Source organism: Hylaeus anthracinus, unplaced genomic scaffold (genome assembly GCF_026225885.1).
Source record: "Hylaeus anthracinus isolate JK02 unplaced genomic scaffold, UHH_iyHylAnth1.0_haploid 11997, whole genome shotgun sequence".
NCBI classification, from domain to species: Eukaryota; Metazoa; Arthropoda; class Insecta; order Hymenoptera; family Colletidae; genus Hylaeus; species Hylaeus anthracinus.
The window spans coordinates 1,093,397-1,106,288 of record NW_026534344.1 but is presented as its reverse complement, the minus strand read 5'-3'; the positions used below and the strand labels follow the sequence as shown (position 1 = coordinate 1,106,288).

Below are 12,892 nucleotides of genomic sequence, written 5' to 3'. Positions count from 1 at the left end.
ATTTCCCGGGGGATTGATTGGTTCGCATGGCAGGTGGACCAGGAACAACTCGTTCCGTTCCCTTGTATGACTCGTCGATGAAATAATACGGTCGGTGTCATTATGCACGCATTTATTTCCAGTATCCCGGGCACGTCCAATCCTAGATCGTGATCCATGCGAATGGATCCATTATCTCAACAGCGTGACAAGGCTGTGGGCAGTCTGCTAATGCGGCAAGGGACGGATGTCACGTAATCTGAGGTCACCCACGCAAATGGCGCGCGGCTCTGCTCGACGATGTGCAGTTTCGTCGACGACGGCGACGCTCTACTACGCAACGATCGAGATCTGATAAATCTCGATCGATATGGACGAACTTTATTGGTTGAATTTAATAGTTGCCATCGAACGTTTCAAATTAGACGATGCACGACAGTTATTATTATCTGGATTGGAAACTCGTTTTTCCAGGATATTTCAAAGTGAAGATTTTGTACAGGTGTGAAGCGAATGGAAGGAATGTAGTGCCTCTGATTTAAAGCACAGTACATGTAGGAATAAAAATACCCTTTCATTCGCCTTGAGCGGAAGAATTACCCTTCCATTTCACTGGTCGAGTCCGTGTCCTTTCAACGTCGCTTTTTCGTGGTCAAAGGCTACCCGACGGGATTAACGGCCCCCATACGCGGAATAAATGTTAAACCGTGCATAGAAGTGGACCCCTGAAGAGACACGCGACCCTACAGAAATTAATCTATCAATGCCTAACCATCCATGGGACTTTTGACATCGTCCTGAAAGTGACTGCACTCTTCTGCAACGTCATATTAATTTCTTCGTTGTAAAAAGTTGCACACCTAGAGTTAGAAGACTGAACATAGATACTGTCTGTGGTTAAGACTCGATAAGGTAGACTCCTCGTTCGGTAACTCGAATTAGTCTGCTGGTAACGTAAAACACTCTGTTGGTAAGTCCAGCCACCAACATAGATTCTGACCTAGGCTTCGTAGTGGTTTTGAATCATTCATACGCACTATTAAATTAATGAGACCAAAATAACCTAAAAGCAAAGCAATTGGAACGCTCAATGTTTTCCAGGTCACTCTGATAGCTATAAATTTAAAGGCGCTTTAGTTTCCATTGACTCGATCGCAGACACTGACCTCTTCTATTTTTATCAGATCATTTTAGAGAATGATCTTCGACGGGAGGCTCGTAGGAACGCTGCGGCGAAAAGGTTCGCGCGATAGGTGTAGCCAATGGCTCCACCGACGGTCCCTCCCTTTTATGTATCCACCCACGCGACCTAATCGTCGTTGGCGACGCTCTGACAACGAAGACGTTGACTTCCGCTCCCGAGTATTCATCATTAGACTCTGCGAGTTCATGGTACAATCTTTCAACCCTGAAAAACTGCTTGCACTCTGCTCTCTCTTCTTTCGGGGGGCTCTTTAGGCAATTAACGCCCAGAAGAAATTAACAAGAAGGCTCGTTGATCTTCATTTAACCTTCTCAAAGCTGCTAGATTGGTTGGAATCTAAACTGGTGGACTTTAAAATTACTTTCTGATACAAAGCAGTCAGCTCACGAATTTCAGCTTGTCTATTGAAGAAGTCTGACTAAATAAAATAATACTACTTCAGTAACTAACTTTTTGTTTAGCATACCTAGTCATATAAACAATTTCAACGTTAACAATCCTACGTTAAAAACTACCTTCAACAGCAACAATATTCTACCTCAAACCTAACCAACGAACAAGAATGAATCCCATCCCTTACCAATAGTGAAAGTTCCTGAGTCTTGTTTACACCTGGCAAGGCCTCTTGGTCATGTTACCCATTTTTCTCTCAGACCTAACCTAAACGAGTGCTAGAAACATATCCACTTCTCGACATTGTCCTTCGACAGTTCCTAAGTGTGTACGCCACGGGCGGCGCTAGAAACTCTCGAACACGGAGGCTTCAGCGGTTTGATCACGAATATTAGAATCGTCTGGTACTCCGTCAAGTGCCTCCACCCCCCTGGTCTAACTCCTCGTTACCCCTTCCTTTTGCTTGACTAGTTACCAGCGGCTGTTCGGCGTCGTATCCGCTCGGATTGAGCGAGGCGGAGCGATTACCCGGTTATCACCGCGACCAGCAGATCACTCGGTTAGCGAACGTTCCACGGTGGACCAGCTCGACTGCTATCGAGATCCCGCCTCTGTGTCGATTTTTCGCGCCTATCGATAAAGGCACCGTTCCCTCCGATATCGTCGTCGAGTGACAAAGAAAGAACGCGCGGGAAATCATCTCCTCCGATCATCCCGAGAGTCCTGAGGTCCTGGGCTCCAGGACCATGGAACGCTGAGACCAAGGTGAATCTCGAATCCTCTGGTTGGAGATGGGCAAAATTTTCGATAGACGAGATAGAGTTTCGTGTCGATTGAAATAAGGAATCGGGCTCTTGTGTATAATTAGTAACAGTGATAACAGAGAGGGACGTTGTTCGGTAAAAGCTTGGATCCCTTTGGAAATTTATTTACGCATAGTGAAATTACGAAGCTGATCTAGTAACACCCCCAAGATCTCATTCAAAGTAACGAATTATAGTAACGATTGCCAGCCTGAGCTAAGCCTAATCAAATTTTAGCCACAACGAAAATAAAAGTTTTGTTCGATCGTAGTAAATGTTGCAAATAGATTGCGGGTTCGTTTTCCTTGGCCGTCGGCTATCCGAGTAAAATTCTGCCCATCTCTGACGCAGGGATAAAGGAAGAAGGGGCGGCGAAGAAGGGGCCCGAGGAGAGAGGCTGAGGATGTACCAGCGCTGACCGGTACACAGCCTCGATCGCGAGAGAGTGCGCCGCGTACCGATTAATTGTCGCAGGTGGTGGCCGATGGTTGATGAGTGTGGGTGATGACAGATGTGTTTTGCTCCCGTGTGCCGTTCGTCGTCGTCTTCGTCGTCGTCGTCGGTCGCGAAGTGTGACTCGCCTGTGACAACGCGTGCCCGAGATCGGTGAAAACGCGACACCGTGTTCGGATACAAGATATAGACAGACAGTGAAAATATGACCTCGACGAGGATCCATCAGATGCTGATCGTCTTCTTTTACTATCAAGGTGAGCTTCGCTCGTGAGCAATTTTATTTTAGCGATACTCAACGATTGCTATTTAATTGCTAGGTTTGTTCGACTGATAAGTTCAATTTAAATCTGTCAAGTCCTTTGTTTTGTGGTTGGTTTTACTTCTTCGGATTCGTAAGATATTATAAGTCAAATTCTGCTTCTTGTTTGAGGAGAAGTAATGAATTGTACTTTTCGTTCCGATGGTGCTTATGTTCTCGTCCAGATGAGAGTTCTGCCTGTGTCTAGTTGACCCCCATGGGCGATCGTTTCCCTTCGTGGAATCCGATCGACGTTGATATTGAACTTTGCGACCGTTTAACTAGATCTCGCTTGACGGTCGCGCGTAATACGGTTGAAAATTAGCCAATTCTCTGAAATTGAGTTGAATGTATGGGACCATTGTCGTCTGTCACGCGACGCGCCGATCAGAGATGGGCAAAACTCGCGTCTGGATCGAAATCTCGAACGTCGAATAAATAAACAACTGTTCACGATTTCTATATAATCATGCTTTGAACTTTATGTTAAACGTAAGAAATAAATCTATGCACGTTTGATTTTATTCTTCGTCTATTTACTCGACTGAATTTTTTTTTTTTTTTTTTTTTTTTTTTTTTTATTTTCAGCTTTCACTCAAAGCTTGATACTAGAAGAAGAGAAGGAACCGAATTATCTGAGCGCAGGGGTAGGCGAGTACGCGGTATTCAATTGCGATTTGGACTTCCCGCACGAGACCCCGATCCCATACATTCTTCAGTGGAACCGTGACGTAAGTGCCAGCCAAAAAGTCATCTACAGTCCACGACAAAAAGCATAGCGCACGCTATGTTTTCAACATGCTTTCTCGATACTTCGAAATATCCGTATTTCCTTCCCATAAAATATTTTGCGTTCTACTACATTTGCAAGTACCAGAGTGTTATGCAACAGTGGTAAACAATATTATTTCGATCAAGACGTTAAGGTCTCGACAGTTGCGTTGGTTTAGCCGCGGTTTTTGCGGTTGACTGAGGAAAATCAGGCTACGATTCAACCGAATGTATTTGTATAGCGTCCGTATCGTTTCATCGTATCGTGATGAAGCAAATTATAATTTGAGTAGAAAATATGAAATTGGAAATACTACTTTTTCTCTTTCCTAATATTAAACTAATTTTCATACAAAGCTGGCCCTTTTCTATAATGGAGACTCACTAATCAGGCCACTGTTCAAGAAGATAACTCTGATTAGAACATAATCTCTGGAAGAAGATCTGGGAGAATCTGAATGAATCATTAATCATACGACTATGTGATTAAAATAATTACTGCGCAAGAAAGACCCAGAAGGAAATGTCGCAGAATCGACCTGTTAAAAATCGTTAAGGTGGCTAAACGAAGCTCGAATGGCTCGAGCTCGTGGTTGCGGCTACCCGAGGAACAAGGAACGAACACGTGCAGCCGCGTAGAAAAGTGCTCGCTCAAGGCAGGGTAGACGATTCAATTTCTTCGGGGGAGTGTATTCGATTCGATCCGCGTGGGAAACGCGACGTGTCTCGATCTGGGTTTCCGTGACGACGTGTCTCGATTTCGATACTGATCGTCGACGATCGGTAGTGCGGTTGCGATTACACAATTCTTCATCTGAATTTGTAGAAATATGAATCCACAGTCTAACGATCATATTGTGATCCTAAGATTCTACCCTCGAAACAAAATTCTAGATGCCCCTATTATCACCCTAAGTGTATTCTACGTTGTTCGTTCAGTTCTGTCCGTTTAAAAGACTCATCGCGTTTTGAAGTAGCCTGTACGGAGCCCACTGAAAAGATTCGAGTTCCGAGTGGTGGCGAGCGAATGCATCGTAGCCCCGGAAGCGCAAAAGACGTAGTGCTGCGTCTCTCGTCCGCGGCGCGATAAGCCGCGAGCGTTAAAGGGACGTCGCGTCGCGTCGTCTATCCATCGCGTTTGATTTCCTGTTCGTTGTCCGACGCGACGTTCTTTCGCGGATGCTGCATTCGACGCGCGTGCAGCCGCGCGCCGGAAACAGATTGAGCGTTGCAGCATATGGCTACCGCATAAAATCAAGTGGAACTTAACCTGATTGGTCCCTGATGCGTATGCAAAACAGGTGCTGGTTCCCTCTCTGTCTATCGAGCGCGGGGTAATTGGAGTACGGGACGCAAGGCTGCATTATATCCACAGCGAGTCCGCGACACGAGGGGGACCAACCAGTGGGTCACTGCTAACGCATTGTCAGACGATTAGGGACGATTAGCGGCCTTTTCGCCAGCCTCGTTTTGACCGCGAGGGCTCCCAAGTCCCGGCCCCAGCGTTTTTCATTTTCCCCGGAGGACGCACGTGTCCGCGTCGCGGCTGCAATCCTCCATCCAAAGACCTCGCGGGGCATCGCGTCGCGACGATGCTCCGCGTTATATTCTGTAACAGGAACTACTTTGTGAGCATTTTGTGGTCTTTGCGATGACCTCTGATCCCTCTGTGATCGCTCTCAACTGTCTCGTGGTCGTCTCAAGCGACCAACATGGAGAGCGGCTCAAGTAAATGATCTGTTCCAGGGTCGAACGATCTTCTCATGGTACAACGGGCATCCGACCGTGGGTCTGGGGTTCGAGGGTCGCGTGCACCTCCTGGAGGACGCCGCGAGCCGTGGCTACGGCCAGGGCAGCATAAACCTGACGAACATACGCGAAAGCGACCAGGGATGGTACGAGTGCCGCGTCATCTTTCCGAACAGGACACCCAATTCCAGGAACAATGGAACCTGGTTCCACCTCGGTATAGATGGTAAGGTCGCTCACTTTCTCGTATCCGTTGATCAGCTAATTCGATAACAGCAAGTGGCGAAGGGAATTAACGTAGTTAAGCGCCAACTGACTAACCCTGAGCACTGAAATGGGTCACGCTGGTGTTGCGCGGACACTAACGCTGGACGAAGCAGAGGCTTAACGCCATGAAATCCTGCGAGATTTTCGGCGATGAGGAAGTAAGATTTTAAACATAGTCTTAGACGTTACGTCGAATCGTTTAAGCTCGATTTAACACGCCCCAATCGAGAGCAGACTCGTGCAACGAGCCACTCGATCGGCGCGATTACTCATGGAAATAAACTGTACGAATCGAGCGAATCAAGTTACTTCTTTCTTTCTAAATTGACCCCTTTCGCGGCGGGAGATCAGAGTCGATGATGCACTCGTTAACCCAGGCGGAATTCTAGTTTTTGCTATGTGGAATTGTGCTAAACGTTAATAGGGAATTGAGTCACCGAGAAGACACCGACGGGGCTGGGTATACTCCGATCGCTATGGAGTGAAATATCGTTCTAGCAAATACGAAATTCTAACGGTCGAGTAAAAGTACACGTGGAAAAATCAGCTTTGTAAAATATTTATATACTCCAATCTAACGTGACTGTACGAACACCAACAGTGGAAGAGACAACCTCCCACCAGTACGAATTCCGTCGAGATCGTCGAACAATATGACAGTTCTAACAAAGTGGACTGCGCCCTTTCCCGGAAAAGCTTGAAAAACAGTAACCAATCCCACAGAAAATAATAGGCTTTGTCAGTGATTCGACACAAATGCCTCTGTCACACACCGATTTGGAATGACACTTGCGTTTCGTGCGCTTAATTTACGCCAGCAGCGCGTCGATTAACCGGCACTAATCAATCTCGATCGATTAACGCGTTGCAACTACCGCTGCGACTAAACTAAATTAACGAGGTGAAATTGACTCGTGTTTCGTAGCCAAAAGGAATTCATTCAAGATCCTGAAACGTTTTCGATTTTCGTCATATGGAGATGACGATAATTATTGATCCGAATTATTGATCTTATTTATTACAATTTCTCGCTGAAGAAAATCCTGTGATAGATTCGAAAACGTTTGTGAATTTTTAATCAATGCCATGGCTATGAAACACGAGTTGGTCTCATCGATGAACAAGCATTTTATTGCCAATACAATTAACGAGAATCAATAATTAATACTCGCTATATATGTACTTGAATAAATGTAATCCCGCTGATGCTTACTAACCTGACACTGGGCAGACTCGTTAAATCGTTCAACCCAGGTGCGTCGCCGTTCCCGACGTCTGTTCTAGGTGAGACGTTGCTGGCGGTCCCGCCTGTCAACAAGACTGTCATGGAGGGTGAATCGGTCAGTTTCGACTGCGTCTCCAAAGGGGAGAAGTCCGTTGTAAACTGGTTCCGCGAGGGCACTGAAATCTCTCAAATAGAGGTGATCGTACAAGACTCGCAATAGTTAAACATGCACATAACTCACGTTCCATTGAATACCTATTAAACTATAGATGATTCGTCTACGGCAGAAAATTTACTTAATTTTTAATTCTCCACAGGATTTGAAGAGAAGAGCGACCATCGCCAAAGATGGAACGTTGGTCATTAACTCAGCCGCCATGAGGGACCCTGGGGAGTACACCTGCGTAGTAACAGGTGAAACGGGGGAACAACAGAGTGCCTCGGCCTTTCTCAACGTACAGTGTGAGTACCGGCAAGAAAAAAGAAGAATGTCAGTACGAATTTTAGAGTATCTTATTCCGATCCACGAAAATCTATCAATATTTCACGAATTCGTACAAACTGCACAAGTACCGTAACATCCTCTTCTGTATATTCCTTTGCAAGTGGATCGCAATTCGACTGGCCTGAATTCGGTTTCAATAGAATAGAATGATCCAGAGGGTGGAGTACCGTGTGAACTCGCGATCGCATAGTTTCGGTCAGGAAATGGGATAATAACGCGTAGTAATGGGAATTACCAGCAACCATAACTGAGGATAATGACGCACGACGATCGGAACCGCTGCGCCCGAAACTCCCGTGGCGCGAACTGTAAGGGTGCATCCAGACTTGCATACATTCCGACTCTACAAACTCCCGTTCGTGTGTGTGGTCTGAATGGATCCTAAAAAAATGTCCACTGAATTTCGTGCTCCTCGATGCGAAAGAAGGAAATTGTTTCAGTTAAGGCAAAGGTTATTTACGCCCCCCGAGAAGTCTACCTTCCGTACGGAAAGCCAGCCCTCCTGGACTGTCACTTCAGGGCGAATCCTCCCCTGACGAACCTGCGTTGGGAGAAGGACGGATTTCTCTTCGACCCGTACAACGTCCAAGGCGTATTCTACAGGAAAAACGGTTCCCTGTCGTTCACCAAAGTGGACGAGACTCATTCTGGAAGCTACACTTGCACGCCGTACAACGAATTGGGTACTGAAGGTCCTAGTCCTACGATCTCGGTGGTAAGTTTGTTTCAAGGGTTCATAAACAGTTTTTTGGCATTTCGTAAAAGTGCCTCCAGAGTCTCCTCCTATTTCTATGATCAAAATTCGTCAACAAAAGCAGATGCTTAACGATGCAACTAAAAGAAACGCGAGACAAGGTGCATTCAAAGAGCCTGGAATCCGCGTTCACTGGTCGAAAGCGGTACGGATCACAAAGAACGAGACGATGGTCGTTAAGACCATTGACCGCACGAATGTTAACCGTTCTTTTATTTTCCAATTGCAAACCTGCACAGGGTCCATTTCTGCTCGCGTCTGTCGTGGACCACTGGACCATCTGCCATTCTAATTCGAGAATCTTTTCTTATTGTCAGATCGTTCAGAGGCCGCCGATATTCACAGTGACGCCGCAGCATTTGTATATAAAGAAGCTAGGCGAGACGTTGGAGATCCCCTGCGACGCCAGGGACGGGGACCAAGCGCATCGACCTTCGATCGTATGGTACAAGGTACGACTCGAGTAACTGGAGTAACTAGAGACCAGGGATAAGTGAAATAAAAACGTTCTCAAGTTCGAGCAGTGACGAAAGTGGAAAGACATCGAAAGCTTGAACAACCTCAAGTTTATCTCAGTTATCCCTGTTATACTGTGCGTGGTTTGGTGGATCGCCTTTCTTTTTTGCGTGAACTAACAACGTTACGTGATGCTTTAAAAGGATGGTTCACCGGTGCCGCCCGACAGGACCATCATAATCGGTGGCAATTTAACAATCGACAGAATCCAAGAGCAAGATAGAGGCCTGTATCAGTGCGCGGCTAGTAACGAAGCCGCGACAGTGGTCGCAGACGCTGAATTGATTATCCTGAACGTTCCACCGAGAGCGCCCTACAACTTGAGCGCCAACAGTAGCAACAACGCCGTGACCTTGACCTGGGTGCCTGGATTCGTTAGGCCTAAAACGGAGTACTCCGTCTGGTAAATGAAACATCTCGATAGGAACCTATCGGTCTCTTACAAATTATTGTAACCATGTCTGCTTGCGATTAGGTACAGACCAACAGACACTTCGGAATGGAGAACTATGAAAATCCTGTCGAGGAAAATAACAGAAGCGACCGTGAACAACCTAAACGCAGGAAGGGAGTACGAGTTCATGGTGCTCAGCCAGGACAAGCACGGTGACGGAATGTTTAGTAAAACGCTGCGGATCTTCACTCAGCCACGTATGTTCTCCATAATTCTAAAATTGCATATTAGAAATCAGTAATAAACCTACCACTATCAATCGGTAATAAACCTATACATACCAAATTTCAGACATGATTGACGAGAACTCAGCGTCGGAGTACCGTAGCCCACCAGGTGAGAATCGCGCGTACCGTTGGGACGGGAGAAGAATGAGTCTAGTATATTAAAAACAGTATTTTCTAACACTAATTTCACGGAGTATTAGTCAAGTGCATAAGGGACAAAATGACACATCTACTTAGGTAGCAATAACGCTTTGATTGTATGGTCCTGGGTTCATTCTTCTCGCATGCCAACTGTATGTTCCTTCGCGACGTACTTCGGAGACTGATGTAGCTATCGATGTCCTAAAAGATGAGAAAACGGGACCACCCCTGAACGTCAGGGTGCAAGCTACCGTGGAAGGTTATTTAGTCACCTGGGATCCCCCTTCGTATGGAAAGGATCAAGTGAGACTGTACGCTGTTAGATGGTTCAGAGGTCCGTCGGAACGACTGTATGGCAGAGCGGAAACGACCGACACTTACTATCTAGGTAAATCTTGTATCTCAGTAACCAAGCCTCAGATCGCAAAGTAGAAAAGAACTTTTCGATTCCTTTTCGCATGAAGAATCCTTTGGCATTTGGTAGTAATTCATTGCAACCTCTTTCTAGTAAAAACCCTGGAAGAAGAGAGTTACTACACGTTCGAGGTAGCGGCGGTATCGATCACGGACGACACGGTGACCAGCGAGAGGGTGAGCCTGGAGGTTCCAGCGTATCGCAGGAACAGGGCAATTTCCATGGGAATCGTGGCTGGAATCGGGTTCCTGGCGGCTGCCTTGGCCGCTATATGGTGGGCGAGGAAACGCTTCTGTCAATCGTCGAACCAGAAGTAGAAACGAATCGCCAGCGAAACGAGCCACGACACGTTTGGATCGTGTGCGTTGACACGGTCAGCTGTGATTCGCTGTCCTTAATCTGTAGCGATATTCGATTAGCTAATAGAGTTACGAGGAGTGTCGTTTCGATTTTCAATCGATTCTCATACCGCATTTCGAAGTTGCGCGGCCGTTTCGTCGCGATAATTGTAATCGTCGCGAGTTATAAGTATGTAATATATTATCGATGATCGTGTTTAGACGTAGCAATTAGAGGGGTCCTAGACCGGGGGTTGTCGAGTGGGGGGTCGAGAGGAAGCGCAATTCGACCGTAAAATTTCTATCTGGGACGGTTCAATTTGCTACGTTTACGTACATATAAGTTACTACGAGTGTTCTTGCATTGCATCGTTACATTATGTATCGTTTAAAAGCTTTATTAGATAAGTGCACGTTTATTAAGGATTAGCTCTGGCATTTGATCGTTATTCGGGTACCGGGCTGAGGGGGACGCGCGGGGATTTACTAGCGAGGAAAGTAGATGAGCGTCTCGCGGACTAGGTTTCAACTCTGCTAGATCTATATACATATACGTATATATATCCGATACGTTTTTCTATTGTAAATAAATTGTGTCGATTATCTATGCACCAAGCCTATGTTTTTCACCTATTGGCGCTAGATACGAGATTTTTGAGAGAACAATTCTTATGTGTTCCCTCTCCTCACCCCTCGATTTTGATGTAGTTTATAGCGTGCAAAACAGGAAATCTTTTTAAGAAAAGATGACGAAGAAACAGTTGATCCAAGTGGTTCAATAAATCTTTTATGTAATCATGTCATCGTAACTAAAAATAGACATAGAAATTTTTTGTGACAACGTTCTCTTAAATAGCGAACTATTGGTACGTTTATCTAACACAACACTCGAAAGTATTTGATCGCTTGCGTGGTCGATAAAAGTTAATAATTTCAACTAGTGAATAAGTTCTCTTTAATGTTTGCTACCTAGCACGCGATCGAATACTTTCGAATGACACGTAGAAAATTGCATTAGTTAAAATAGTAACATTAAGCAGATTTACAAGACTGTAAAAACAATTGTAGAAACGTCATGTTTTTACAGGTATTCATTTATATAAAAGCAAGTGTAAAACGCTGGTATCAACTATTTCAAAGTTCGTGCATCTTAAGATTATATTGGATAAAGTAAAAAAATACTTTCAGGCATCAGAATCGTTGCACGAGGATCCAGACCGATAAATCTGAAAACTTCCTCATACTTTGCACGATCATCGTCGATCGGTCGACGTCGACTTCCGTTATTGCATCGATGCAATAATGAAATCGAGGTGCGCGGTGACTCTGGTGTAGACACCTGGGTAGCCAGGCTCGGCGCATTTGTAACCGTAAGATACAACCCCGATCTGATAGAAGTTGACGACCTGCTGAGGCAACATCAGAGGCCCTCCACTATCACCCTGCAGACAAAAGTTATGGAATGAACGATACAAACATATTTTTTAAAATCCAAAAGACTGACTAGCTAATTTGATTATTTTGATCTCAGGCAGATTCATTCAACTTACGTTTAAATTTACAATTTTCTTACCTGGCAAGCATCCTTTCCTCCCTGGGCGTACCCAGCGCACAATACTCGATCATCGATCACCGCACTAGCAAACCTTGAGTAAGCCTGTCGACAAGCATCGTTTCCAACCACAGGCACTTGCGCCTCTAAGAGCTCCTCGCTGGCTGGTCCCTCTATAGAAGCGCAAAAAGAAACACTTGATGAAAAATTCGACAAGAAAACTATTAATTATGGCCTGCGTTGAGTTAGGGATGGTCAACTCACTGGTTCCTATCGCTCCCCATCCGGCGATGAAGGGGTAATATCTGTAGAAACTGTTGCTTCGAAGGGGCTCGTTCACTGGTAGACAAACGGGGTAGATGAGATCTGAAAATTCAGATAAAGAGGATTTATCCAAATAAAATGTTGGTATCCTCGATAGTGCTAACTGCGTGTGCCCTTACCTAAATTCACTATGCAAGATCTACTTACTCGTAAACTGTACATCCTGCACCAGTCGAAGGACAGCGATATCGTTCGTCACCTTCGGCGAGGCGGTGTATCCAGGATGCACGATCTTCTGTTCGACCTCGATATCGACAGGACTCGCTCCGTCGTCGTCGCGCACTATATTCAAATCACCGATGCGTACTATATACAAATCGTCACGCGTGGCACAGTGAGCGGCTGTCAGAATGTGCCTCGCCGATATCAGGGAACCCCCGCACAGCCATCTTGGCATCGAGGGGTTTTTGACGCTGCGATAACCCAACGCTGCGATCCACGGCCAAGCACCTAACTCAAACCAAAATTCTTTCAGAACTTGATTTAATTTGAAGCATTTCTATAACTCGGATCAACTTTAC

General features: G+C 45.6%; 2 protein-coding genes across 7 annotated transcripts in view; one reads left to right on the top strand and one right to left on the bottom strand.

Annotated features, from left to right (window-relative positions):
* The first annotated feature begins 2,092 nt into the window (after positions 1 to 2,092).
* Positions 2,093 to 11,106, top strand: LOC128889790 (protein borderless). Of its 4 annotated transcripts, none has more exons than XM_054147769.1 (13): positions 2,093 to 2,341; positions 2,731 to 3,089; positions 3,722 to 3,864; positions 5,651 to 5,879; positions 7,205 to 7,341; positions 7,463 to 7,607; positions 8,091 to 8,365; positions 8,722 to 8,856; positions 9,064 to 9,323; positions 9,396 to 9,571; positions 9,666 to 9,710; positions 9,951 to 10,130; positions 10,251 to 11,106. In XM_054147769.1, exons 2-13 carry the CDS (start codon positions 3,038 to 3,040, stop codon positions 10,472 to 10,474), a joined length of 2,001 nt encoding a protein of 666 aa, XP_054003744.1. In that variant the 5' UTR covers positions 2,093 to 2,341; positions 2,731 to 3,037; the 3' UTR covers positions 10,475 to 11,106. The 4 variants fall into 4 exon arrangements, with proteins under 4 accessions (XP_054003744.1, XP_054003743.1, XP_054003742.1 ...); XM_054147768.1 differs by having other exon boundaries at positions 2,094 to 2,341; positions 2,891 to 3,089; positions 7,175 to 7,341; XM_054147767.1 differs by having other exon boundaries at positions 2,094 to 2,341; positions 2,854 to 3,089; positions 7,175 to 7,341.
* A 154-nt stretch (positions 11,107 to 11,260) lies between these two features.
* LOC128889803 (venom serine protease Bi-VSP-like) overlaps positions 11,261 to 12,892 on the bottom strand; it is a 122,948-nt gene continuing 121,316 nt past the window's right edge. For all 3 annotated transcript variants that reach the window (XM_054147795.1, XM_054147794.1, XM_054147796.1), the window contains 4 exons: positions 12,519 to 12,821; positions 12,312 to 12,413; positions 12,069 to 12,220; positions 11,261 to 11,937 (listed from right to left, as the gene is read on the bottom strand). In XM_054147795.1, the coding sequence (XP_054003770.1) occupies positions 11,779 to 11,937; positions 12,069 to 12,220; positions 12,312 to 12,413; positions 12,519 to 12,821 (716 nt within the window). In that variant the 3' untranslated portion in view covers positions 11,261 to 11,778. The remainder of the gene's footprint in view (positions 11,938 to 12,068; positions 12,221 to 12,311; positions 12,414 to 12,518; positions 12,822 to 12,892) is intronic.

What these genes read in the sequence shown, in the direction of transcription:
- LOC128889790 (XM_054147768.1), top strand. Translation starts at nt 3,038, where the DNA reads ATGACCTCGACGAGGATCCATCAGATGCTGATCGTCTTCTTTTACTAT. An exon ending in GTTCCACCTCGGTATAGATG is followed by an intron (nt 5,880 to 7,174) that starts GTAAGGTCGCTC and finishes CGTTCAACCCAG; the next exon opens with GTGCGTCGCCGTTCCCGACG. An exon ending in GCGGATCTTCACTCAGCCAC is followed by an intron (nt 9,572 to 9,665) that starts GTATGTTCTCCA and finishes ACCAAATTTCAG; the next exon opens with ACATGATTGACGAGAACTCA.